The sequence below is a fragment of the Muscardinus avellanarius genome (genome assembly GCF_963383645.1).
Source record: "Muscardinus avellanarius genome assembly, chromosome: 2".
NCBI classification, from domain to species: Eukaryota; Metazoa; Chordata; class Mammalia; order Rodentia; family Gliridae; genus Muscardinus; species Muscardinus avellanarius.
In genome coordinates, this window is record NC_137787.1 from 118,451,888 (window position 1) to 118,477,957 (window position 26,070).

The 26,070-nt window shown below is 41.8% G+C and overlaps 2 protein-coding genes across 2 annotated transcripts in view; both read left to right on the forward strand.

The window, feature by feature from the left end:
- The window catches only part of RNF17 (ring finger protein 17), a gene marked incomplete at both ends in the record, with an annotated part of 162,217 nt that extends 136,481 nt beyond the window's left edge, over positions 1-25,736 (forward strand). Inside the window, 6 exons of the mRNA XM_080689412.1 lie at positions 1,377-1,430; positions 6,485-6,601; positions 16,546-16,714; positions 19,945-20,080; positions 23,463-23,652; positions 25,638-25,736. Coding sequence (XP_080545538.1) covers positions 1,377-1,430; positions 6,485-6,601; positions 16,546-16,714; positions 19,945-20,080; positions 23,463-23,652; positions 25,638-25,736 — 765 coding nt within the window. The remainder of the gene's footprint in view (positions 1-1,376; positions 1,431-6,484; positions 6,602-16,545; positions 16,715-19,944; positions 20,081-23,462; positions 23,653-25,637) is intronic.
- LOC308279785 (elongin-C-like) lies at positions 4,204-4,558 on the forward strand (the record flags this gene model as incomplete). Its single annotated transcript, XM_080719954.1, has 1 exon — positions 4,204-4,558. The coding sequence occupies exon 1, from the start codon at positions 4,220-4,222 to the stop codon at positions 4,556-4,558; it is 339 nt and encodes a 112-aa protein (XP_080576080.1). The 5' UTR covers positions 4,204-4,219.
- Positions 25,737-26,070: the final 334 nt, after the last annotated feature.

Sequence of the window (26,070 nt, forward strand, 5' to 3'; positions counted from 1 at the left end):
AGATAAAGAATAAAAACTAGGGCTAGAGGTATCTCTCGGAGGTAGAATGATGCCCCTGGGTTCCATCCCCAGTACCGCCTAAAAAAAAAAAAAAAAAAGATTCCATGAATGTTTCTGTCTTTTCAAACCTAATGAAGGTGGGTGTAGTGAAGCATGCCTGTAATCCTAATACTTGGAAGGCTGAAATAGGAGGATCACAGGTTTGAGGACAGCCTCAGCAAGACTCACAGCAACCAAGTGAGATCCTGTTTCAAAACAAAACAAAAAAATCTTTGAAAGGACTAGGGGGGTAAACCGGGCGTGGTGGCACACGCTTGTAATCCCTGCGCTTGGGAGGCTGAGATAGGAGGATCACGCAGGTTCGAAGCCAGCCTCAGCTACTTAGTGAGGCTCTCAGAAACTTAGTGAGACCCTGTTTCGAAATAAAATGTAAAAAGGTCTGGGAGTATAGCCCAGAGGTAGAAAGCCTATGGGTTCTACCCCTAGTACCACCAAAAAAAAAAAAAGACTAGGGGAAAGGGTATAGCCTATAGAAAGAATGTTCCTGCTGTTCAATCCTCAAGAACCACAAAAGAAAAAAAAAGGACCAAAAACATTTGGTATCCAGTGGTTTTTTGTTTGTTTGTTTTTGGCGGTACTGGGATTACATTTGATTTTCCATGAGAAACTTAGAGCCATAGTTTGAGTTTCATGTCAGCCAATTCCAGGTGCCTGGGACTTCCATTTTTAATTTTTTTTTTCAGTACTGGGGATGGAAACCAGGAGGATCGTGGGTCTGAAACCAGGCCTCAGCAAATAGTAAGGCTCTCATCAATTTAGCGAGACCCTGTTTCAAAATAAAAATAAAATAGGGCTGGGGTTGTAACTTGAAGGTAGAATGCCCCAAGATTCAATCCCTAATGCCATAATAAGTAAATAAATAAGTAAACTAATTACCACTGTCAGGTATCTAGCATAAATTTCAGGATTCCTACAGTTGAAATGTAAGTATTACTCTTATTTGAATCATTAGATTTTCTTGAAGGTAATCTTTTTTTTTTTTTTTTGGAGGTACTGGGAATCAAACACAGGGGCATTCTACACCCATCTAAGATACACCCCAGCCCTGTTTTTTATTCTTTATTTTGAAACAGGATCTCACTAAGTTGTGGAGGGCCTCACTAAGTAGCTGAGGCTGCCTGCAATCTTCCTGTTTTAGTCCCCCAAGTACTGGGATTACAAGCATGCGCCACTATGCTCAGTTGTTAATCTGAAATTTAAATGAATGTCAATAAGAACATGCACTCGAATTTAGTGAGGATGAAATGTAAGGGTGCTTTAAGATAATACTCTAGCTAGAGTTGGTTTTACTCATTAATAATGCTATATTATTTCAGAAACCATCAGATTACAATAAAAAAGATGAGGAAAGATGGGAAATAAGAATTGAGGTAAGTTGCAATCTATTTAAGGAACATTTCACGCTTCATCAACATAAAGAATCTGACACAGGATCTGGAAGAAGGAATTTTATAACTGCCTTTTGTGTGTGTGTGTGTGTGGTACCGGGGATGGAACCCAGTGCCATTCTACCTCCAAGCTATAACCCAAGTTCTATTTTTTTATTCTTTATTTTGAAACGGCTGAGGCTGTCCTCGAACTGTGATCCTTCTTTCTCAGTCTCCCAAATGCTGGGATTACAAGCATGCACCACCACACCTGGCTCCTGCCCTATTTTTTATTCTTTATTTTGAAACTGGATCTCACTGAGTTGCAGAGGGCCTCACTGAGTAGCTGAGGCTGTCCGTGAACTGCGATCCTCCGGTCTCAGCCTCCCAAATGCTGGGATTACAAGCTGCACCACCACGCCCAGTTTTTATTCATCTATTGATTTGTGTTTACCTTATGGTGATCGAGAGTTAATTGCTGCTGTGACTATCTATATGCAAGTTTTTTTGTGGACATATGTTTTCCATTCTCTTAGGTACATACCCAAGTAGAGTAGAACTGCTGAGTTTTAAAGTAACTGTGCTTAACATTTTAAGGAACTGTAAGATTTCCCCAAAGTGAATGTACCAGTTCAAATTCACACTAGGTATGTGTAGGGTTCTATTTACTCCCTGTCTTCACTAGCTTTTGTAATCTGACTTTTTTAGTCCATCCTTGGATGTGTTGTGGTTTGTGTATATGCATTTCACTGATGATAAATAATTTTAAGCATCTTTTCATGTGGTTATTGCTAATTTATGTCTTCTTTGGAAAAATCTGTTTAAATCCACTGCCTATTTTTGGTTGGACTTTATTTTTGTTGTTGAGTTGTAAGAGTTTTTTTTTGTTTTGGTTTTTTTGTTTTTTTGGTTTGTTTGTTTGTTTTTTTTTGGTGGTACTAGGGATGAAACCCTTCTACCTCCGGGCTACACTCCCAGACCTATTTTATATTTTTATTTGGAAACAGGGTCTCTTAAGCCAGAGTGACTGGCTTCGAACCTGTGTGATCCTCCTGTCTCTGCCTCCCAAGCGCGGGGATTATAACCATGTGCCACCATACCCATGCCCATGCCTGGTGAGTTGTAAGAGGTTTTTATGGTACTGAGGGTTCAACCAGTACCGTAAAGGTAACTTAAAGGACATTCTGCCTTTAAGCTGTACTTACAGACCTTTTTTATTTTGAAACAAGTTCTCACTAAGTTCCTGAGGCTGGCCTCAAACCTGAGATCCTCCTGTCTCACCCCAAGTAATTACAGATGAGTGCCACTACACATGACTTAAGAGTTCTTTATATATCCTATGTACAAGTCCCTTTTTCTGATACAAGATTTGCAAAATTTCTCCTACTCTTCTGTGGGTTGTCTTTTTACTCCCGTGCCCCCAGTACTGTGGTGGAACCCAGGGACATTCTAGCCCCAGGCCTCACTCCCAGCCCTATTATTTATTCTTTGTTTTGAAACAGGGTCTCACTGAGTTACAAAGAGCCACACTAAGAAGCTGAGGCTGTCCACGAACCACAATTCTACTGTCTCAGCCTCCCAAATGTTGGGATTACAAGCAGGTGCTGCCACGCCCTGTTCTTTCTTTTCACTTTATTTATCATACCATTTAAGCACCAAAGCTTTTACCTTTGATGAAGTTTAGGGTTTTTTTGTTTTGTTTTGTTTTGTTTTTTTTTTTTTGTGTGTGTGTGTGTGTGTGTGTGTGTGTGTGTATACTACTAGGGGCATTTTACCTCCAAGCTGTACCCCAGCCCAAGTTTATTCTTTATTTTGAAATAGAGTCTCACTAAGTTGCAGAGTGTCTCAAGTTGTTGAGACTGGCTCTGAATCTGTGATCCTCCTGTCTCAGCCTTCTAAATACTAGTGTTACAGACATGTGCCACCAGCACTGTTGCTGCTGCTCTTTTTTCTTTCTTTCTTTCTTTCTTTCTTTCTTTCTTTCTTTCTTTCTTTCTTTCTTTCTTTCTTTCTGTGTATGTGTTACTGGGGATGGAACCCAGGGGCTTGTAAAACTTCAGGCTACACTCCCAGACCTATTATATATATTTTTTGGGAAATAGGGTCTCACTAAGTTGCTGAGAGCCTCACTAAATAGCTGGGGCTGGTTTCAAACCTGTGCGATCCTCCTATCTCAGCCTCCCAAGTACTGGGATTACAAGCGTGCGCCACCAATGCTGCTCTTCTTTTTCTTCTTCTTTTTCTTGTTATTCCTTTCTAAGGGTTAAATTTGGAGGCATTCTGCCTCTGAGCTATACCCCCAACCCTATTTTATTTTTTGTTTGGAAACAGAGTATCACTAAGTTGTAGAGGGCCTCTCAAAATTGCTGAGACTGGCCTAGAACCTGCAATCCTTCTGTCTTGGTCTTCCAAGTACTTGGATCACAAGCATGCACCAACACATTCAGCCTTATTTTTTACTTGGAAACAAGGTCTTACTAAGTTGCTGAGAGCCTCACTAAGTAGCTAAGGCTGACCATGAACCTAACATCCTGCTGTCTCAACCTCCCAACTATTGGGATTATAGGTGTGCACTACCATGCTGGGCTGTTTTTTCTTTTGTTGCTTGTGCCTTTTGTCCAGCCTCAGCTACTTAGTAAGGCCCTTTGCAACTCAGACCTTGTTTCTAAATAAAGAATAAAAAAAGAATTTTAGACTTTCCACAGCCTGAGTCAGCAGCACACTGCATCCCATCTTTACCAGGAAAGTACTAAAGTTCCTGTGGAAGCAAAGTAGAATTTTATAAGCACATAATGGATGGAGAAGAGAAAACTTATGGTGGCTGTGAAGGCCCTGATGCTGTGTATGTCAAATTGATATCTTCAAATGGTCATGAATTTATTGTAAAAAGAGAATATGCACTTATATCAGGAACAATAAAAGCCATGTTGAGTGGCCCAGGTCAGTTTGCTGAAAATGAAACCAATGAAGTAAACTTTAGAGAGAGCCCTTCTCATGTGCTATCAAAAGTATGCATGTATTTTACCTACAAGGTTTGTTACACTAACAGCTCCACCAAGATTCCTGAATTCCCAATTGCAACTGAAATTGCACTGGAGCTTCTGATGGCTGCGAACTTCTTAGATTGTTAAATAAAATAAATCATAATAAACTGTTAAAAAAAGAATTTTAATAAATAAGCTTTTTTTCAGTACTGGGGATTGAACACAGGGATATTCTACCTCTAAGCCACACCCACAGCCCTATTTTTTTATTTATTTTTTTGTCTGCAGTACTGGGGATGGAACCTAGGGGCATTGTACCTCTGAGCGGTACCCCGGCCCTATTTTTTAGTCTTTTTATTTTTAAAACAGGGTCTCACTGAGTTGCAAAGTGGTTTGCTAAGTACCTGAGGCTGTCTGCAAACCATGATCCTCTTAGGTCTTAGCCTCCCGAATGCTGGGATTACAAGCGTGCACTACCACATCCAGCTATTATTATTATTTTTGTATTATTATCATCATTATTATTTTTTATGTGTGGTACTGGGAATGGAATCCAGAGCATTATACCTCTGAGCTACAACCCCAGCCCTAGATTTTTTTTAGTCTTTTTATTTTGAAACAGGGTCTCACGGAGTTGTGAAAGGCCTCACTAAGTAGCCGATGCTGTCTTTGAACCATAATCCTCTGGTCTCCGTCCCGAATGCTGTAATTACAAGCGTGAGCCACCATGCCCGGCTTTTTCTTTATTTTGAAACAGGGTCTGACTAAGTTGCAGAGGGCCTCACTAAGTAGCTGAGGCTGGCCTCGAACCTGCGATCCTCCTGTCTCAGCCTCCCAAGTACTGGAATTATAAGCGGGCACCACCATGCCCCGTTTTATTTTTTATTTTGTAACGGAGTCTCACTAAATTGTGGATGACCTTACTAAGTAGCTGAGATTGGCCATGAACCTGCCATGTAAGTACTAGGATTACAAGTATGCTTTATTAGTAGAATGTCATTTCATTTCTTTTCTTTTCTTTTCTTTTCTTTTCTTTTTTTTTTTTTTTTTTTTTGTGTGTGTGTGTGGGTCTGGGGATAGAACTCAGGGGCATTCGACCTCCACAACTTGGTGAGACTCTATTTCAAAATAAAAAATTAAGCTGGGTGCAGTGGTGCACGCTTGTAATCCCCGCGCTTGGGAGGCTGAGACAGGAGGATCGTGCAGGTTCAAAGCCAGCCTCAGCTGGCTTAAGAGACCCTGATTTCAAATAAAATATAAAAAAAATAGGTCTGGAAATATAGACCGGAGGTAGAAGGCCCCTGGCTTCTATCCCCAGTACTACAAAAAAATAAAATAAAAAATTAAATAGTGCTGGGAGTGTAGCTCAGATGTAGAATGCCCCTGGGGTCAATCCTCAGTACCCACCCCAATAACACACATATAAAAAAATGGTAAAGATCTTTGGCCAACACATTTTGTTTCTTTGACTCCAAAATCATATTGAAATATTTGTTATCTAGGAGAGCTTGCCTTCTCTACTTGAAAGTGAATTAACATCATAGTGAAGTTTTGTAATGCAGTCAGTCAAGTTTTTAACTGGCATTCCTTTTTTTTTTTTTTTTTGGCACTGAGGATTAAACTTGGGCATTCTGCCTCTGAGCTACATCCTAAGCCCTATTTTATTCTTTGTTTTTAAACAAGATCTCACAGAACTATTGAGGGCTTCACAAATTGCTGAGGCTTGCTGTGAACCTGGGATCCTCCTATCTCGGCCTTCCAAGTACTGGAATTACAAGGGCACACCACCATGCTTGGCTGTAACTGTCAGTCATTCTTTTTTTTTTTTTTTTTTTTTTTGCAGTACTGGGAATGGGACCCAGGGGTATTCAACCTCCAAGCTATACTCCCTGTCCTGTTTTTATTCTTTATTTTGAAACAGGGTCTCACTAAGTTACAGAGGGACTCACTAAGTAGCTGAGGCTGCCCATGAACCATGATCCTGTCTCAGCCTCCCAAATGTTAGGATTACAAGCATGTGCCAACATGCCCAGCTATGTCATTCTTAAATCTGAACTTTTTGTGGTATTTCAGGAATTGCTTTCATCTGAAACGGGAACTCCTATTTTACCACTCTATTTGCCTTCATCTCTGCCTCCTCCAGAAGAGCTGTATGCTGTCCAAGTGAAGCATGTTGTCTCGCCTAATGAAGTAAGCCAAGGAGCTGACATGGATGTAGTTAAGCATGGCTGTAACCTTAGTCTTAGTCAATGGACTTGCCTCTTCACCACCTCTTTTTTGTGTTCATGATACTCTGAGTTACATCCCTCTCCTTTTTAAATTTTGAAACAGGGCCTCTATAAAATTGCTGAGGCTGGCCTATCCTCCTGTCTCTGCCTCCTGAGTCCTGGGATCACTTCTTTAGATTGCTGACTGTGAAACCTGATAAGCAATGACCTCTAGTTAGCCTTCAGAAGGCAGTTAGGATGTGTGTTTGTTTGTTTTTGTGGTCCTAGGGATGGAACCCAGGGACATTCTACCTCCAAGCTACACCCCAGACCTATTTTTTATTCTTTATTTTGAAACATGGTCTCACTAAGTTGCAAAGGGCCTCACTAAGTAGCTGAGGCTGTCCACAAACCACCACGATCCTCCAGTCTCAGACTCCCAAATGCTGTGATTACAAGCGATTACAAGCGTGAACCTCCATGCCCAGCTGGCAGTTACTTTTTAAGCACCTACCGGGGTCACAGTGTCTTATGCTTTTATTCAGTTAGATTTATATCAATTATTGAGACTTTTAAGGTGGATCTCTTTTATCCTATGAAATCTTAAAAATCTCACTCTTGTGTCTTTTCCTTCACCAAATTCTTAGAGCACTTAGCCTGCTTTGTATTTTCCTGTACCACTTATCAGCCTCACACACTCAGTGCCACTTTCTCAGTAACCTACTGAAGCTCTCAGCAACTTAGTAGCAGAACTGTGTTTCAAAATAAAAAATAGCCGGGCATGGTGGTGCACGCTTGTAATCCCCGCGTAGGAGGCTGAGACAGGTGGATTGCACAGGTTCGAAGCCAGCCTCAGCTACTTAGTGAGGTTCTCAGTAACTCAGTAAGACCCTGTTTCCAAATAAAATATAAAATAGGTCTGGGAGTATAGCCCCGAGGTAGAAAGCTCCTTGGTTCCACCCCCAGTACCACTAAAATAAAATAAAATAAAATAGAATCTAATAAAATAAAAATAGAGCCAGGTATGGTGGTGCACACTTGTAATCCCAGCATTTGGTAGGCTGAGGCAGGAGGATCATGGTTCATGGACAGTCTCAGTTACTTAGGCCTTTGCAACTCAGACCCTGTTTCAAAATAAAGAATAAAAAATAGGGCTGGGGGTATAGCTCGGGTGTAGAATGTTCCTGGGTTCCACCCCCAGCATTATGGTTTGGGAAACTGTTCCCAGGGATCTTTGTTAGACCCCTGGGAATAATTTTCCGAAAACTTCCCAAAGAAACAAAAAAAAAAAAAAAAAAAAAAAAAAAAAGAGAGAGAGAGAGAGAGAGAAAAGAAAAAGAGAAAATGATAGAAATACAGAAGATAGTTATAGCCCCATGTCAGAATGGCATGGGGGGGGTGGTCCGAGCCAGTTTACCACCTCCAAGATATAGAATGTGGACCAGACTTTTTTTTTTTTTTTTTGGTGGCACTGGGATTTCTGGAAGCCCTTCTACCTCCGGCCTACACTCCCAGACCTATTTTTACATTTTTATTTGGAAACAGGGTCTCTTCGAACCTGCGTGATCTTTCTGTCTCTGCCTCCCAAGCACGGGGATTACAAGCGTGCGCCACCACGCCTGGTGGACCAGACTTTTTATACCCATGACCTCCATCTTGTTTACATAATTCTGACATAGTGAACTTCCCTGTAAAGTACCTCCCCTTACCCTGTAAGGTTCCTCCCCCAGCAAGGTGTGGCAAGGTGTCTCCTTTCAGAAGGTCAACTCCTCCTCCCATCCTAGCTAGCTTATCTAATCATGTAGATCTGTCTTTAGACAGAGAAAGGCCTAGTTTCCATCTCCTATTGACTTGCTAATTACTTTTAGCTAAGTCAATCTAAGTTTCAGTAGCAGTTTGCTTTCTGACCAAAGCTAAGCCTTTCTCTCTCAAGGTCTGCCATTTTGACACAATTATTTCTGAAGTATATTAATAATCAGAGTTTTCTCAAATCTTTCTAGGCCATTCCCAATACTGGTACACCCAGTACCGTAAATAAAATAGGGTCAGGTGTAGCTCCAAGGTTGAATGCCCATAGGTTCAATCCCTAGTACCACTACCAACACACATGCACACTCACTCACATAAGGAAACTTCTTGTTTTTTTTATTGAACTCAGGGGCATTTTTACCTCTGAGCTACACACTCCCAGCCCTGTTTTTTATTTTATTTTTATTTATTTATTTGCAGTGCTGGATATTGAACCCAGAAACATTCTACCTCTGGGGCTATACTTTCAGCCCTACTTTTTATTCTTTATTTTGAAACAAGATTTCACTGAGTTGCAGAGGGCCTCACTAAATAGCTGAGGTGGACCTTGAACCTGTGATCTGCCTATACTTGTCCTATCTCTTCCTCCCAAGTACTGGGATACAAGCGTGCACCAGAACATCAGGCTGGCTTTCTTTCCTTCTTTCTTTCTTTCATTATTATTATTATTATTATTAATTTTTTTGTGGTACTGGGGTTGGAAACCAGGGGTATTATACCTCTGAGCTACACCCCCAGCCCTATTTTTTAGTCTTTTTACTTTTGAAACAGGGTTTCACTGAGTTGCGAAGGACGTTGCTAAGACTATATCTTGAGTCAGGAAAGGTCTTCTATATAGCTTTTCAAAGGGGGTGAGATTCAATTGGCTAGGCGATATAACGAATCTATATTAGGACCATTGGAAGGAATTGCCACCAGGAGGCCTGTACCTCCTGGCTAGTTTGAGAAGGTGCCGCTTTAAAATCCCATTTGTCCTTTCTACTTTTTCTGAGGACTGGGAATGTCAGGCACAGTGAAAATTAAAATCTATTCCCAGAGCTTGTATGATATATTGAGTGACTTCCGATTTAAATGCTAGTCCATTACCACTCTAATGAGTGGGGAACTCCAAAACAGGGAATACTTTTTGGAGTAATATCCTTATAACCTCCTGGGCCTTTTTTATTTACAAGCAAAAGCTTCCACCCATCCTGTAAAGGTATCACCTAAAACTAACATTACCCGATGCCTTTTACCCCCAGGAATGTGAGTGAAATCAAGCTGCCAATCCTCACCTGGATATGTGCCCCTCAGTTGCTTTCCTGGCGGGCTTAACAAGTCATTTTTAGGGTTAACTCTAAGACAAATTTTACATCTCAGCACCATGTGACTCATAGTTTGCTGTAACTTTTTCCTCTAGTAAATAACCTTGAAGCCAGTTTCAAGGAATTATCTCTTCCCAAATGGTGCATCTGATGGAGAGTTTTAAGTACCTTCCATTGTATGCTCTGGGGAACCCAGAGTTTATTGTTAGATGTAATTCATTATTCCCTACTATCCATCTTATATCCTTGCAGCTGGGCTATAGCGCTTTCCTCTTGGGAATACACTGGTCTCACATTAGGCAGCAGGAATCCTTCCCACAGGACAGGGCAGAGTGTGTGACATGGATGGCTGGCAGCCTCTCGTGCTGCTCTATCGGCTAAGGTATTAGCCTGAGAAACAAGGTCTGTTTCTCTTTGACCCTAACAATGTAAGATAGCCACTTGTTTGGGTTTTGGGACTGCCCCGCATAAGTCTAGAATTTGGGACTTATGTTTAATGGGGGATCCTGATGATGTAAGCAGTCCCCTTTAGCCCGTATACCATACTCATTCATTTACAAAAGCACTGCCATCAGTAAATAATTTCTCATCAGGGTTTAGAAGAGGCCTGTCTGAAAGATCTGGTCTAGGAGCCCAGAGATGGGCTAATGTTTCCTCACAGGAATGGACCAGGCCCTTGGAATCCTCAGGCAGAAAGGTGGAGGGGTTAAGGGTAGTGTATTTCTTAAGTTCTATGTCTGACCTCTCCATAAAGATAGCCTGGTATTTAAGAATGCGGCTATAAATGTCTCTTGGATTTTAATGAGCTTTAGAGGTCATGAGGGGTTTGTACCATGAGGGGTTGCTCTAATGTTAGTTTTCGGGCCTCCAGAATCAAAATCCCTACTGCTGCCATTGCCCTGAGACAAGCTGGCCATTCACGGGCCACAGAATTGATTTGTTTTTAATAATCTATCTTCATCACATATGCAAAACAAACATACCATGGACAGACACCCTTCAATGTACCACATACACCTGTAACTTGCTTTAACCCTCTTGATTTTTCTATCCTGGTCCTTTTTTTTTCCCCCATTTGGGACAATCTTAGGATAAAACTTAGAAACAAATGAACATTCCACCAACACTTTATAACTTGCTTTCTTAGTCTCACAAAATTTCCTTTTTTGTGTATTTACCAACATATAAAGAAATACATCTATAGACTCTCTATATCTGTCTTTTGTTGTTACATACAAGCAAACAAAAAACATACCATTTAATAATGTTGTTTATATGCCAGCAATTATAACAAAAACCCCTTTAAAAGACTTAAGTGTTACTTTAAAACTTATGTAGTTAAGAGCATTTTAAAGCATTGCATTAGGCATTTTTTAACTTAATAATTGAACCATAGATCACTTGGGAAATTAAGACATTAGGTGAATACCACGAGCACCTTAAAATTTTGCAAAAGGCATAATATTAAAGACAATGCATTTTCTATTTAACCATATACTTTAAACCTATTTTATACATTATCACAGAAATCCATGGCATCATAAAAACATTCCTAGTGTCTTAAAACATTGATTTTGTTAAAGAAAATAACTTTTAGAAAATCTTTGAGCAATAACTTTAGTGCAGCCAGCAAAAGGAAAAAAAATTGTTTTCTGACATATCACTTGGTTAGCAGAGGAGCTAAAATCTCTGGTATGGCTAAGAATGGAAGAATGAAAGGTCATTCTGGATGCTGTAGGCTAAATCTTGAATTAAGAGATGGCTTAGGGCTGGCCTGATAAGCCCCCCCCCCAAGTTGCCCTTGCTTTTCACCCTTAAACAAACTTGAGCCTAGGCTTCTGCATTCAGCCAGAATCCTTAAATGGCTTTTGTCCGTCTGTCTTTCCCTTTTCAAGTCCCTGTTAAACCGAAATGGCAGCCTGCAGTATCAGACTTTGTCTGAGAGCCGGGCGTGGTGGCACACACTTGTAATTCCCGCACTTGGGAGGCAGAGACAGGAGGATGGCGCAGGTTCGAAGCCAGCTGCGCGTGCTGGCTTAGGAGATCCTGTTTCCAAATAAAAAAATGTAAAATAGGTCTGGGAGTGTAGCCCGGAGGTAGAAGGGCTTCCAGGAACCCCAGTACCACCAAAAAAAAAAAAAAAAGACTTTGTCTGAGGATGGCCTTCCCTTCTACCGGGTAAAGAATTAACTAATAATGCTAGCACTTATTGTTTTGAATAGGTGTTATAGCCTTAAACTCAGCCTGTAAAAGAAAACTGTGTATGAACAGATCGAACTCTAAACTCTCCTCTCCAGTTGGTATGAGGCCCGCAGGTGAAACCAATTGGAAACTAATCTGACAGCACTAAGACCCTGAGGATTCCAGGCTGCTGAAGCTGCACCTGGAATGATCCGGCTTCATTGTGGCCAGGCTCAAGTGTTAAAGAACTTTTGCGTTTTGGGAATTGTCTTAACCCTGCAATCATTAAAGAAATCTGGGTGGTCTCTGAAGTTAAAGAACAGCTGAAGATAAGCTACTTTTATCTATCTTTCCTCTTTTTTTTTTTAACCAAATAGATCTAGTTGCTGAATAGTGTTATAATTTAAACCTCCCTGACATGGCTACGTGTCTTTGTCCCCCAGTGCATACTGTGGCCCTACTTGGGTGTAGAAAAAACCCTAGAGCCTTCTTTAGCGTTTGGGATCCAGCTTTTTCCTCCGCTTTGGAGAACACCTACGAGTGGAGATACGACACTTACTTTGGATTGTTGGAATCCCCCTTCAGAAAGACAGGGTGTGGTTTTAGTGGCCTGTCTGGGCAAGGTCACCTCCACCCCCCAGAGCTTACCACTCAAAAACCAATGAATTACCTAGCATTTAGGATATTGCTGAAGTCTCATCTTAAGACAGAGAGCGGTTTGTATTGCCTTTCTCTGTCTGGATGAAGTTCCCTGTACTCCTAAAGCCAGTGGTCCAGCTGGGGGCATCCAGCTGGAACATCATGGAGCAGTGTGTGGCATTACTGTTCACCCGAAAGCCGGGGCAAATGTGAAGTTAAGCTACCTCCCTCCTGCTTTGCCCACTGGACATTCACAGCACCTATCTCATCTCTCAATGAGGTTTTCTAGCTGAAAATATTGCCATTTTCCAAAAAAAAAAAAGGTGTTAATAATTTGCTTCCTTGTATCTGTTTCACTTCTGAAGGGCCTCTGAGCTCCCAGTGGCCAGCAGCGGGGCGTGGCCTCCTCCTCAGCTCTCTTTCCTGAGGGCTTTTCTTATGCAAATAGAGCTATAGCTGCCTGTTTGCCAGACAATGTCCCCTGGGTGTGGCCAGACAATGTCCCCTGGGTGTGGCCATTCACCTAGCAGACCTGCCTGGCAGTTATCTGGCTGAAGCTTTTACTAGTGTTTTCTTTTTTCTTTTTGAGCTCTTGGAAAAGCAATACCCATTTATGCTTCCCTTAATTCCTGGGGATTCAGAACTATTAGCGTGGCTGCGGTTGCCAATGGCAACGCTTCCTAGATGCTGTCTCTAAAAACAAGCTAGCTTATTTCCCTAGAACCTGTTTTAAACCACAGAAAAAAACTCACTACCATTTTAGAGATGGGTGCTGGCTAGTATCTCCTGTTTGGGGAGCTTTCTGCAGGTGGGCCATGAGCATTTCTCTCTTAGATTTAACTTTGTATATGGATTTTAACAAAGTGTCCTGTCTGTGATGTGGGCAGAATGGATGGGCACTCATTGGGCCTAACAAGACAATAGTGGTTTCCGAGAAGCCTCAATAAGGACCAAGCACTGGCCCTGCTCTCCTTACATAGGCATAGGCAGCAAGGATCTTACCCCCGAAGGGTGCGGATCCCAGATCATGTACTGGCTGCCACTAAGCCTTGTAGTAAGCCAGGAGTAGGTCCTCAGTCCACTATTGTCCTCTACACTATTTAATGGGGAATTCTCCCCTCCCCTGGAGATTCTGCCGTAGCTGGTCCGTGGCAGGGGGGTCTGCATGGATTTCAGAGAGCCCGTCGGCACCAGAAACCCAGTCATCCTTCAGGATCTGGTTCCATTTTGGGGAGGGTTACTGACCTTCAAGATGCAGTGGCTTTAGGGCCACCATCGGCTGGAGTCACCTTTAGCAGTATAGAATTCCCCACGGGTGCCAAAAATGTTACAGATTGGGAGAATATGGTTGTGGGGAAACTGTTCCCTGTGAACCCCTGCTAGGGTCCTGGACACACTTTCCCTCAAACCACAATAAAACCCAAAAAGACCAAAAACAGAAAAAAAAATGGATTCTTGTCCTAAACTAAGAATAAATATGCATAGCGTGGACAGTTGCTGAAGATTTATTTATTTTTTATTTTTATTTTTATTTTTTGGTGGTACTGGGGTTCCTGGAAGCCCTTCTACCTCCGGGCTACACTCCCAGATTTATTTTATATTTTTTTTATTTGGAAACAGGGTCTCTTAAGCCAGCAAGGCTGGCTCCGAACCAGCGCAATCCTCCTGTCTCCGCCTCCCAAGCTCGGGGATTACAAGCATGCGCCACCACGCCCGGCCAGTTGCTGAAGATTTAAAGAAGTCTATTAAAAAGATAGAAATACAGGAGATAGTCACAGCTCTGTGCCTGAAAGTGGCACAGGGGGGCAATTCGAATGAATATACCAAAGAACTCCAGTTTACTGAGTGTTTTTGTCCAGACCAATTCTGCGGCGGGGGGGGGGGGGGGGGCAGTCCTGCCTTCCTGACACAGACCTCTCCACCTTTGTTCTACCCCCAAGATGTGTTAAATTGCTTCTCCATTTGTCTCTCAGAAATGTAAAGAAACCTCTTCCCTGGCTCCAGCTTTCTTCCTTCTCTTTAGAAATGTAAATTACAAGTCCCTTCTTCTTGCCCTCCTGGCTTTCTTTAGTATAGACGATATATTTTTTAAATTGGAAATCTTTCCCAATACTGGTACATTAATACATTTTAAAACCTCTCCCCAATACTAGTACAGTTACCACCAAAAATAAATAAATAAAGCTGGACCTGGTGACGCATGCCTATAATCCCAATACTTGGGAGGCTGAGACAAGAGAATCCACAGGTTCCAGGACAGCCTCATCAAGTAGTGAGACTCTCATCAAATTAGTAAGACACTGTTTTAGATTAAAAAAAAATTTTTTTTTGTTTCTTGTTTTTTTGGTTTTGTTTTTGGTGGTACTGGGGATTGAACCCAGGGGCATTCTACCTCTGAGATACACCTCCAGCCCTATAGTTTATTCCTTATTTTTGAAACAGGGTCTCACTAAATTGCAGACAGCCTCATAAAGTAGCTATGGCTGGCTGCAAACCTGTGCTCCTCCTGTCTCAGCCTCCTAAGAGCTGGAATTACAAGCATGCGCCACAATGCCTGTTTTTTTTTTTTTTTTGTTTGTTTGTTTGTTTTGTTTTTCTGTTTTTGTTTTTTAATAGGGCTGGGGTTGTAGCTAAGAGGTAGAATGCCCCTGGTTCAATCTCCAGTACCACCAAAAATAAGAAAGAAAGAAAGAAAGAAAGAAAGAAAGAAAGAAAGAAAGAAAGAAAGAAAGAAAGAGAGAGAGGGAGAGAGAGAGAAAGAAAGAGAGAGAGAGAGAGAGAGAGTAAAGGCAGTCGGTCGGTCTGGTAGTGTATGCCTGTCATCCCAGTGCTTGGGAGGCTGAGACAGGACTCAGTTCAAGGACAGCTTCAGCAAATAGTGAAACTCATTAAACTATTGAGACACTGCTTCAAATTTTAAAAAGTTATATTATTTATTTATTACAGTACTGGGGGTGGAACCCAGGGGCATTCTACCTTTGAGCTACACCCATAGCCCTATTTTTTATTTTGAAACAGGGTCTCACTGAGTTGCAAAGAGCCTCACTAAGTAGCTGAGGCTGTCTGCGAATTGCAATTCTCCAGACTCACCCTCCTGAATGCTGGATTATAAGTGTGCAACACCACGCCCACTTTAAGGTTTATTTGCTTTTTAAAAAAATATGGTTGGGGGTATAGCTCAGAGATAGAATGCCCTTGGGTTCCATCCCCAGTACCACACAAAGAAAGTTAAAAAATATAAAAAATAAGTGAGGCATGGTAGCACATACCTGTAATCCCAGAATTTGAGAGACTGAGACAGGAGGATCACAGGTTTGCAGCCAGCCTCAACAACTTAGCAAGACCCTGTTTCAAATAAAGAAAAAATAAAATAGGCTGAGGATGCAGCTCAGAAATAGAAAACCACTAGTAACACACACATATAAAAAATGATGGTGAAGCCAACCATGGTGTCACACACTCATAATTCCAGTACTTGGGAGGCTGAGACAAGAGGATTGCAGGTTCATGGCCAGGTTCAACAACTTAGGCCACCCACAACTCAGTGAGACCCTATTTCCAAATAAAAGAATAAAAAAATAGGGCTGGGGGTGTAGCTCAGAGGTAGAATGTCCCTGCGTTCCATCCCCAGTACCACACACATACACCAAAAAAAAAAAAAAAAAAAAAAAAAAAATGATGGTGAGGACTGCAGAATTAACTTCTACAAAGACCCACGTGCCAAACACACGGCCTTCCAGTACCCTACTGCAGGTATGGTTGCACTTGCCCTGAGCATGCAATCCCTGTAACAAGTATGCCATAAGACATATGCTGTGTATCTCAAGGTCTCGTCTCAATAGCCACACCTTGTTTCACTAGTGTTGTCTTGATCACTTGGTCAGTGTGAGGATGTGGAAGAGGCAGGAGACTACCTGCCTTGGGGATTTTGTCCACGTAAGCAGACACTAAAAGTACAAAATGTGAAAGTCTCTTCCTTTCTCTTCCCACTTAGGTGTACATTTGCCTTGATTCCATAGAAAACTGTAGTCAGCTTAACCATCACAGTGACACGTATGACAGTGGAGTCAGCTGCGATTCAGAATCCGAGAGCCTCGAAGAAGCACTACGGAGGTTTAATAAGAATGTGGAGACGTTCCCTCCTCTGACAGATTTTAGAACAGGTATACTTACTTTTTTAATAAAATAGGATTTGTAGCAATTTTTTTCCTCTGTACTGGGGATTGAACTACCTCAGAGCTATATCTTCAGTCCTATTTTATTTTTCTTTATTTTGAAACAAGGTCTCGCTAAGTTGCAGAGGACCTCACTAAGTAGCTGAGGCTGGCTACGAACCTGAAATCCTTCCGTCTCAGCCTCCCAAGTACTGGGATTACAAGCATGTGTCACCATGGTTGGCTTGATTTTGTTTTAATGGGAAGAGGAAGTGGGTTCTTTCTAAAGTTAATGTGTGTGTATATGTTAAACTGGAGACTGAACCCAGAAGCATTCTACTTTCAAGCTACATCTCAGCCTGTTTTATTTTTATTTTAAAACAGGTCTCATTAGGTTGATAAGAGAAAGTCTCACTATTTGTTGAGTCTGACTTCGCACCTGTGATCCTTTCTGTCTTAGCCTCCCAAGTACTTGAATTACAAGCATGTGCCACCACGACTCACTTATTTTTTTATTTTGAAACAGAGTATTTTTAGGTTGCTTACAGTCTCACTAAGTTGCTGAGGCTGGCCTCAAACCTGTGATCTCCTGTCTCAGCCTCCCAGTAACTGGGATTACAGGCTTTTTCACCACACTGAACTCAAAATGACTCTGGATCACCAGCAATTAGGATACCTGGCACACGTAGGGCTCATAAACATCAAGGGAGTGAAAAAATAAACACATTCTGCAGCAGGGTGGATTTTTTCACTTAGGTTTATAGTACAGAAGGAATGTATTCTTCCTCTTTCTGTTCACATCTCAAGAAGTCATAAAATCAAGCAATCTGTGGATAATGTAAACTCATGAGTCTAGATATATATTATTTGTGAATTTTGTGTGTGTGTGGTACTGGGGATTGAACCAAGGGACATTCTACTTGTGAGCTATACCTCTAGCCCTATTTTTTATTCTTTTGTTTTTTTTGAAACAGGATCTCACTAAGTCACAGAGTGCTTCACTAAGTAGCTGAGGCTGGCCACAAACCTGTGATCCTCCTGTATCAGCCTCTTAAGTACTGGGATTACAAGCATGCACCACTATACCTGGCTCTATTTATGAATTTTTTTTTCTTTTCTGGCAGGTCTGGGGATGGAACCAAGAGGCATTTGACCTCTGAGCTACATCCCTTGCCCTATTTTTTATTCTTTATTTTGAAACAGGGTCTCACTAAGTTGCGGAAGGCTTCACTAAGTAGCTGAGGCTGTCCACGAACTGCGATCTTCTGGTCTCAGCCTTCCAAATGCTGGGATTACAAGTGTGCACCACCACACCTGGCTTCTATTTGTTAATTTTAATGGGTATTTTATACTTTAATAGAAGTTTAAATATATGTGTGATTAAATTAATTCATGAATAAGCAGTTTATATTGAAGGAATTTTGGGGGTTAAAATGACAACTTAGGAGTTTTGGGTTTTTGTAAATTTTGTTTTCAAGAGACAAAAACTTAGTACTGGGAGGCTGAGACAGGAGGATAACAGGTTCCAGAATTGCCTCAACAACTTAGTTTTTTGTTGTTGTTGTTTGTTTGTTTTTGCCGTGGTCTGGGGATGGAACCCAGGGGCATTCTACCTCCGAGCTGCATCCCAGTCCTATTTTTTATTCTTTCTTTCTTTCTTTATTTATTTATTTATTTTTGGTGGTACTGAGGGTGGAACCCAGGAGCTTCCTACCTCTGGACTACACTCCCAGACCTATTTTATATTTTATTTGGAAATAGGATCTCACTAAGTTGCTGAGAGCCTCACTAGCCAAGGCTGGCTTCAAACCTGTGCGATCCTCCTATCTCAGCCTCCCAAGCACAGGGATTACAAGCATGCACCACCACGCCCGAATTTATTCTTTATTTTTAAACAGGTTCTCACTGAGTTGCAAAGGGCCTCACTAAGTAGCTGAGGCTGTCTGCGAACCCAGATTCTCCTGTATCAGTTTCCCAAATGCTGGGATTATAAGCATGCACCAAACGCCCAGCTGTTTCAAACTTTAAAAATAGGCTAGAGGTATAGCTCAGAGGTAGAATGCTCCTGGGTTCAATCCCCAATAATACACACACACACACACACACACACACACACACACACACACACACACACAAAGACAAAACTTGTGCCATATTTTTAAGGCTAGAAAGGTTAAAAAGTTGGACTATTAACAGTGCAGGATAGGTAATACTAATAAACCTAGTACTATTCTATTGGTGACTCTATTCAAGAATACGTGTGTCTCACTAAATTGTGGAGGGCTTAAGTTGCTAAGGCTGGCTATGAACCTGTGATCTTCCTGTCTCAGCTTCCCAAGTACTAGGATTACAAGTGTGCACCACCATGCCCAGCAAGGAATAACTCTTTAATAAACATCTTTTGTGTGTGTGTGTGTGTGTGTGTGTGTGGTACTGGGGGTGGAACCCATGGACCTTCTACCTTCAGGCTATACTCCTAGACCTATTTATATTTTGTTTGGAATCAGGGTTTCACTAAGTTGCTGAGAGCCTCACTAAGTAGCTGAGGCTTTTTTTTTTTTTTTTTTTTTTTTTGGTGGTGGTACTGGGGTTCCTGGAAGCCCTTCTATCTCTGGGCTACACTCCCAGACCTACTTTTTGGAAACAGGGTCTCTTAAACCAGCGCGGCTGGCTTCAAACCTGTGTGATCCTCCTATCTCCGCCTCTCAAGCACGAGGATTACAAGCATGCGCCACCATGCTCAGTGAGGCTTTAAGGTTTTAAGTAATTGTATTGAGGTAACTCAATTAAGGATATGATGTAGGAGTTGCTCTGAGACCAGAAAGGCCTATAAATTGTAGTGCTGTTGCAAACTGTTAAGACACCATTGAAGAATAGTAAACAAGAAGAATGTAATTGAATTTCTGAAGTTTAATCCATTATGGTTGAAGACAGGAACTGCAGAAACCATATTTGTTACCCTTTGCAGAAAGATGATGGCCAAACTAAGACTTGAGATCAAGGAAAGCAGGACAGTGCCAGGTGACCGCAAAACCAGAGTTAGAAGAACTGGGACTTAGGGTGGGAAAGTGCCTGCCTTCTAAGCTTCACCTTAGGGATTAGTAAAAGAGGGTATATAAAATACAGGCAGAAAGAGAAGCCAATCCTGGTTGTTACATTTATTTCTTTGTACTTTTCTGTATTAAAAACATTTTAAGAAAAAGACAGTTTTATGTTTTTTTCTTTTTCTGTCTTTCCAGAAATGCCTTGCCTTGCAGAATATGCTGATGGGTTATGGTATAGAGCAAAGATTGTTTCCATTAAAGAATTTAATCCTTTATCTGTCCTGGTACAGTTTGTTGATTATGGATCCACTGAAAAGCTAACAGTTAACAGGTAAAGAAAAAAGTCAGTTGAATAAGGATTCCTACATTTTTATTGGAAGATTTCATCTCTTTGTGTGTGTGTGTGTGTGTGTGTGTGTGTGTGAGAGAGAGAGAGAGAGAGAGAGAGAGAGAGAGAGAGAGAGAGAGAGAGAGGGAGGGAGGCTGGCTGACTGGGAATGGAACCCAGGGTCAATCTACCCTCGAGCTACACCCCTATACCCTAGCCTTTTTTTTTTTTTTTTTTTTTTTGAGACAAGTTCTCACTAAATTTCAGGCTTCACTAAGTATCTGAGGCTGGTCATGAACCTGTGATCTTCCTGTCTCTGCCTCCCAAGCACGGGGATTACAAGCATGCGCCACCACGCCCAGCTACAGCTCTACTTTTAAAAGAAGAAAAAAATTATGTTAAAGCTCAGAGGTAGGATGCCTCTGAGTTCATTCCTCAGTACTGAAAAAAACAAAACACAAAAAAACTACGTAAACTGGCATGGTGATGCACACTTGTAATCCCAGTACTTGGGAGGCTGAGAAGGAGGATTGCAGGTTCATGACCAGCCTCAGCCACTTAGTGAGGCCCTCCACAACTTAGTGAGACCCTGTTTAAAAATAAGGAATAAGCCAGACGTGGTGGCGCACACTTGTAATCCTAGCATTCGGGAGGCTGAGACTAGAGGATTGTAGTTCATGGACAGCCTCAGCTACTTAGTGAGGCCCTTTGCAACTCAGTGAGCTCCTGTTTCAAAATAAAGAATAAAAAATAGGGCTGGAGGTGTAGCTCAGAGGTAAAATGCCTCTGGGTCCCATCCCTGGTACCTCAAAAAAAAATTCAAAAGAAAGAAAAAATAGGGGGGTGTGGCTCAGAGGTCAAATGCCCCTGGATTCCATCTCCAGACCCGCAAAAAAAAAAAAAAAAAAAGAATAAAAATAGGACTGGGGGTGTAGCTTGGTGGTAGAATGCCCCTGGGTTCTATCTCCAGTATCACAAAATTAAAAAGTTATGTATAAGAAGTGTGTGTGTTTGTGTGTGCGTGTATATGTGTGTGTACACACTGAGGATTGAACCCAGAGGCATTCTACCTTTGAGCTACACCCCCAACGCACTTTATTTGGAAACAAGGTCTACTAGGTTGGTGCAAGTCTCTCTACTTGCTGAGGGTGCCTCTCAAATCTGTGATCCTCCTGTTTCAGCCTCCCAAGTACTGGGATTACAGGTGTGTACCACCATGCCCAGCTAAGTAATTTTTAATCTAGATTTTTCACTGTTAGAAGATATACATAAAAGTTGCCATTTTAGCTGGTTTAAGTTGGCTTTAAATACTTTCAAATGCCATGTAATTATCACTTCCCATTATCAGTCCAGATAAAGCTCTTTACTCATTAACAGTGATGTCCCATTCCAGCCTCACCTGGCCCCTGAGAACCTATCATCTATGAATTTGCTTTTCCTGAGTACTTCATATAAGTTAAATAATTAAGTATTCATCCTTTTGTGTCTTGCTGATTTCACTTAGCATGTTTTCAAGATTTAAGAATGTTGTAGGCTGGGCATGGTGGTGCATGCTTGTAATCCCCATGCTTGGGAGGCGGAGACAGGTTCGAATCCAGCCTCGTGCAGGTTTGAAGCCAGGATCGTGCAGGTTTGAAGCCAGCCTCACTGGCTTAAGAGACCCTGTTTCCAAATTTTAAAAAATATATAAAATAGGTCTGGGAGTGTAGCCCAGAGGTAGAAGGGTTTCCTGTAAGGTCAAGTAATATTCCGTTATATATGCTGCATTCTATTCTTCCATCAGTGGAGACTTGGGATGCTTGTTCTTTTTGTCATGAGTGATGTTCCTGTGAACATGTGCACAGGGGTCTCTCTGAGACCCCTTACAGTCACTTGGATACATATATGCCTAGTGTTTTGAGGGGCTGCCATGCACTGTTCTTTGTAGTGACTGCTCCATTTCACATTCCCCAGCAGGGCCCACTGGTGCTAGTTTTCCCACATCTCCAACTCTTTTTTTGTAGTACTGGGGATGGAACCCAGGAGTGTTCTACCTCCAAGCTACACCCCAGCCATGTTTTTATTCTTTATTTATTTATTTTTGGTGGTACAGGGAGTGGAACCCAGAGACTTTCTACCTCCGGGCTATACTCTCAGACCTGTTTTATATTTTATTTGGAAACAGGGTCTCACTAAGTTGCTGAAAGCCTTACTAAGTTGCTGAGAGCCTCACTAAGTAGCTGAGGCTGGCTTCAAACCTGTGCAATCCTCCTGTCTCAGCCTCCCAAGCACAGGGATTACAAGCCTGCACCACCACGCCCAGCTTTTATTCTTTATTTTGAAACAGAGTCTCACTGAGTTGCAAAGGGTCTCACTAACTAGCTGAGGCTGTCCAGGAATTGCATTCCTCCTGTCTCAGCTTCCCAAATGCTGGGATTACAAGCATGTGCCACCACACCTGGAATCCGACTATTGTTTTGTTTTAGGGGTTTTCTTTCCCTCCCCCCTTCCCTTTTTCTCTCCTCTCTTCTTTCACTCCTTCCTTGCCATCCTAGTCTACATTTCTCTGATGATGAGTGACTGATCATCTTCCTCATATACCCACCCACTACCTTTCTTTTCTTTGGAGAAATGTTCACTCTCCTCTGTATTTTTCTCCAGTTCCACAAGCTGCCTTTTTGTTCTGTTAATTATGTCTGTCCATATTATACTTTAATTTTCCTTTTAATATGGTACTTAGGATTGAACCCTGGGGCATTCTATCTCTAAGCAGTACCCCCACACCTATTTATTTACTTGTATATTTTATAGTACTGGGTCTTGATGGGTCAGTGAGAGTCTTGCTAAGTTACTGAGGCTGGCCTCTACAATCTATGATACTCTTTTTTTTTTTTTTTTTTTTTTTTTTTTTGCGGTTCTGGAGATGGAACCCAGGGGCATTCGACCATGTCTGGCCCTATGATACTCTTGACTCAACCTTCCAAGTACTGGGATTATAAGCATGCGCCACTTGATCCTCAATTTTTTTTTTTTTTTTTTTTTTTTTTTTTTTTTTTTTGCGGTACCAGGAATGGAACCCAGGGGCACTGTACCTCCGAGCTACATCCCCAGCCCTATTTTTTAGTCTTTTTATTTTTGAAACAGAGTCTCACTGAGTTGCGAAGGGCCTTGGTAAATAGCTGAGGATATTCAGGAACCGCCTCAGGAATGCTGGGATTACAAGCATGTACCACCACTCGCGGCCTCACCCTCAATTATTGAACGGCATTTTATCAGATTTTTCTTTTGTTGGCTGTGCTTTGGCATCATACCCAAAAAGTCTAACATGAAGCTTTTCCTTATGTTTTAGCTATAAAAGTTGAATTATGACATTCTGAACATGTTAAGAATTTTTTTTGTGTGACAGACTGCGTCAGATTCCTCTTCATCTTCTGCAGTATCCAGCTCGAGCCATGAGAGTTCTTTTGGCAGGGTTTAAGCCTCCCACACGGGATTCAGGGAAGTCCAGAATACCTTACTGTCCCAAGTGGAGCATGGAGGCACTATGGGCTATGATAGACTGTCTTCAAGGAAAACAGCTTTATGCTTCCTCCATGGTAAGAACCTCTATCTTATTAATTGGCCAGAATCCTCTTAAAGCTACTGCTAGTCCCTGTTAATTTTGTAAAGTGTTTTGTTTCTATGTAACTCTTTATCAAAGATAAAGCTATATATATTATAGAAATAAATCTTAAGGCTTTTGGTTTTTGTTTTTGTTTTTGCAGTACTGGGGATGGAACCCAGGGGCATGGAACCTCTGAGCTACACCCCTACCCCTATTTTTTAATCTTTTTTTAGTTTTGAAACAGGGTCCCACTGAGTTGCAAAGGGCCTCGCTAAATAGCTGAGGCTGTACTTGAACCGCGATCCTCTAGTCTCAACCTCCTGAATGCTGAGATTACAGGTGTGGGCCTGGCTTTAAGGCTTGTTGAAATGCTAGTTTATATTTAACAAAACCTAGCCAGGCATGGTGGTGCACACTTGTAATCCCAGCATTTGGGAGGTGGAGACTGGGGAGGATCGTGGTTCACGTAAAGCCTCAGCTACTTACTGCGACCCTCTACAACTTAGTGAGACCCTGTTTCAAAATAAAGAATACAAAATAGGGCAGGGGATGGTGTGTCGAATGCCCCTGGGTTTCATCCCCAGACCCACAAAAAATAAAAATAAAAATATGATGATACATAATAAGATTAAAATAATGAATCTGGGCATAGGGACAAACACCTGTAATCTGAGGAGCTGGAGGATCATCAGTTCTAGTCCAATCTGGGCAATTTAGCAAGACCTTTCCTCAAAATAAAAAAGGACTGAGGATTCAGCTCAGTAGTCGTTCATGTGCTTAAGTAGGTTCTAAATTCCATCCTCAGACACACACACACACACACACACACACACACACACACACACACACTTCTAGGCTATGGGCAGTGGCACATGCCAGTAATCCCTGCTATTCCAGAGGGGCTGAGGCAGAAGGACAGCTTGAGCAACGTAGAACATCTCAAAATAAAAATAATAAAAAAGGCTGGCGATGTAGCTCAGTGGTACATCACTTGCTTCACATCCATGAGGCTTTGGGTTCAATCCCCACTACTGTGGGGAAAAAAAGAGTTAGATGATCAAGATGTACATCCTACACTGGGCATTCTTATACACACTTGTGATTCTAGTACTTGCAAGGCTGAGACAGGAAGATTGCAGGTTTGAGGCCAGCTTCAGCAACTTAGTAGTTCTAGGAAAAGAACCTTGAGGTTTAGTTACATTTTTTTTTTTTTTTTTTGCAGGTTTGGGGATAGGACCCAGGGACATTTGATCTCTGAGTTACACCCACTGCCATATTTTTTATTCTTTTTTTTTTTTTTTTTGCGGGTCTGGGGTGGAACCCAGGGGCATTCAACCTCCAAGCTACACCCCCTGCCCTATTTTTTATTCTTTATTTTGAAACTGAGTCTCACTGAGTTGCAGAGGGCCTCACTAAGTAGCTGAGGCTGTCCGCGAACTGTGATCCTCCAGTCTTAGCCTCCCGAATGCTGGGATTACAAGCGTGTGCCACCATGCTCGGCTCTATTTTTTATTCTTTATTTTGAAACAGGATCTCACTAAGTTGCAGAGGGCCTCACTAAGTAGCTGAGGCTGTCCGCGAACTGCGACCTTCTGGTCTCAGCCTCCCAAATGCTGGGTTTACAGGTGTGCGCCACCACACCCGGCTTTTAGTTACAGTTTAAATAGAGGAGAAGGATGGAAGGAGTGGGACTGCGTAGGAAACCACCAGAGATGCACTTGGGGCAGTATAAACTATATAGTTTATTTCTAGTATAAACTAGTATAAACTAAGAGTGCCCAGTGTAGGATGTATATCTAATTCTTATTTCTAGTATAAACTAGAAATAGTATAAACTAGAAATAGTATAAACTAGAAATAGTATAAACTAGAAATAAGTCTAGACAATTTTTCCCTCCTCTGTGAATGGGCAGATGTAGGTGGGAAAGAGCAGTAAAGACTGTGTTTTCTTGACAACTCTATCTTTCAACTTTTTAGGCTCAAGCACCAGAACAGATAGTGACATTATATGAAGATGAGCAGTATCCCGTTCATATGTCATTAGTAGAAATGGGGCTTGCAGACAGAGACGAATGATGTAAGTACCCACTCCTGTCTGTCCGCACTTGCAGCCAGCACTGCTGCAGTAGAGATTAATGCTCAGTTACTCATAAAAGCACCCTTGAACTTCCCAATTTTCAAAGGAATGATGACAAAGTTCTACAAGAATCTCTCTTCCAATAGTTAACTGGGCACAGTGGTGCATGCCTATCATCCCAGCACTTGGGAGACTGAGACAGGAGGATCACAGGCTCAAGGCCAGCCTCAGATATGAGCAAGACTCCCAGGAACCTAGCAAAACACAAAACAAAAAAAGAACTCAGTGTAGCTCAGAGGTAGAGTGTCTGTGTTCCATCCCCAGTACCTCATA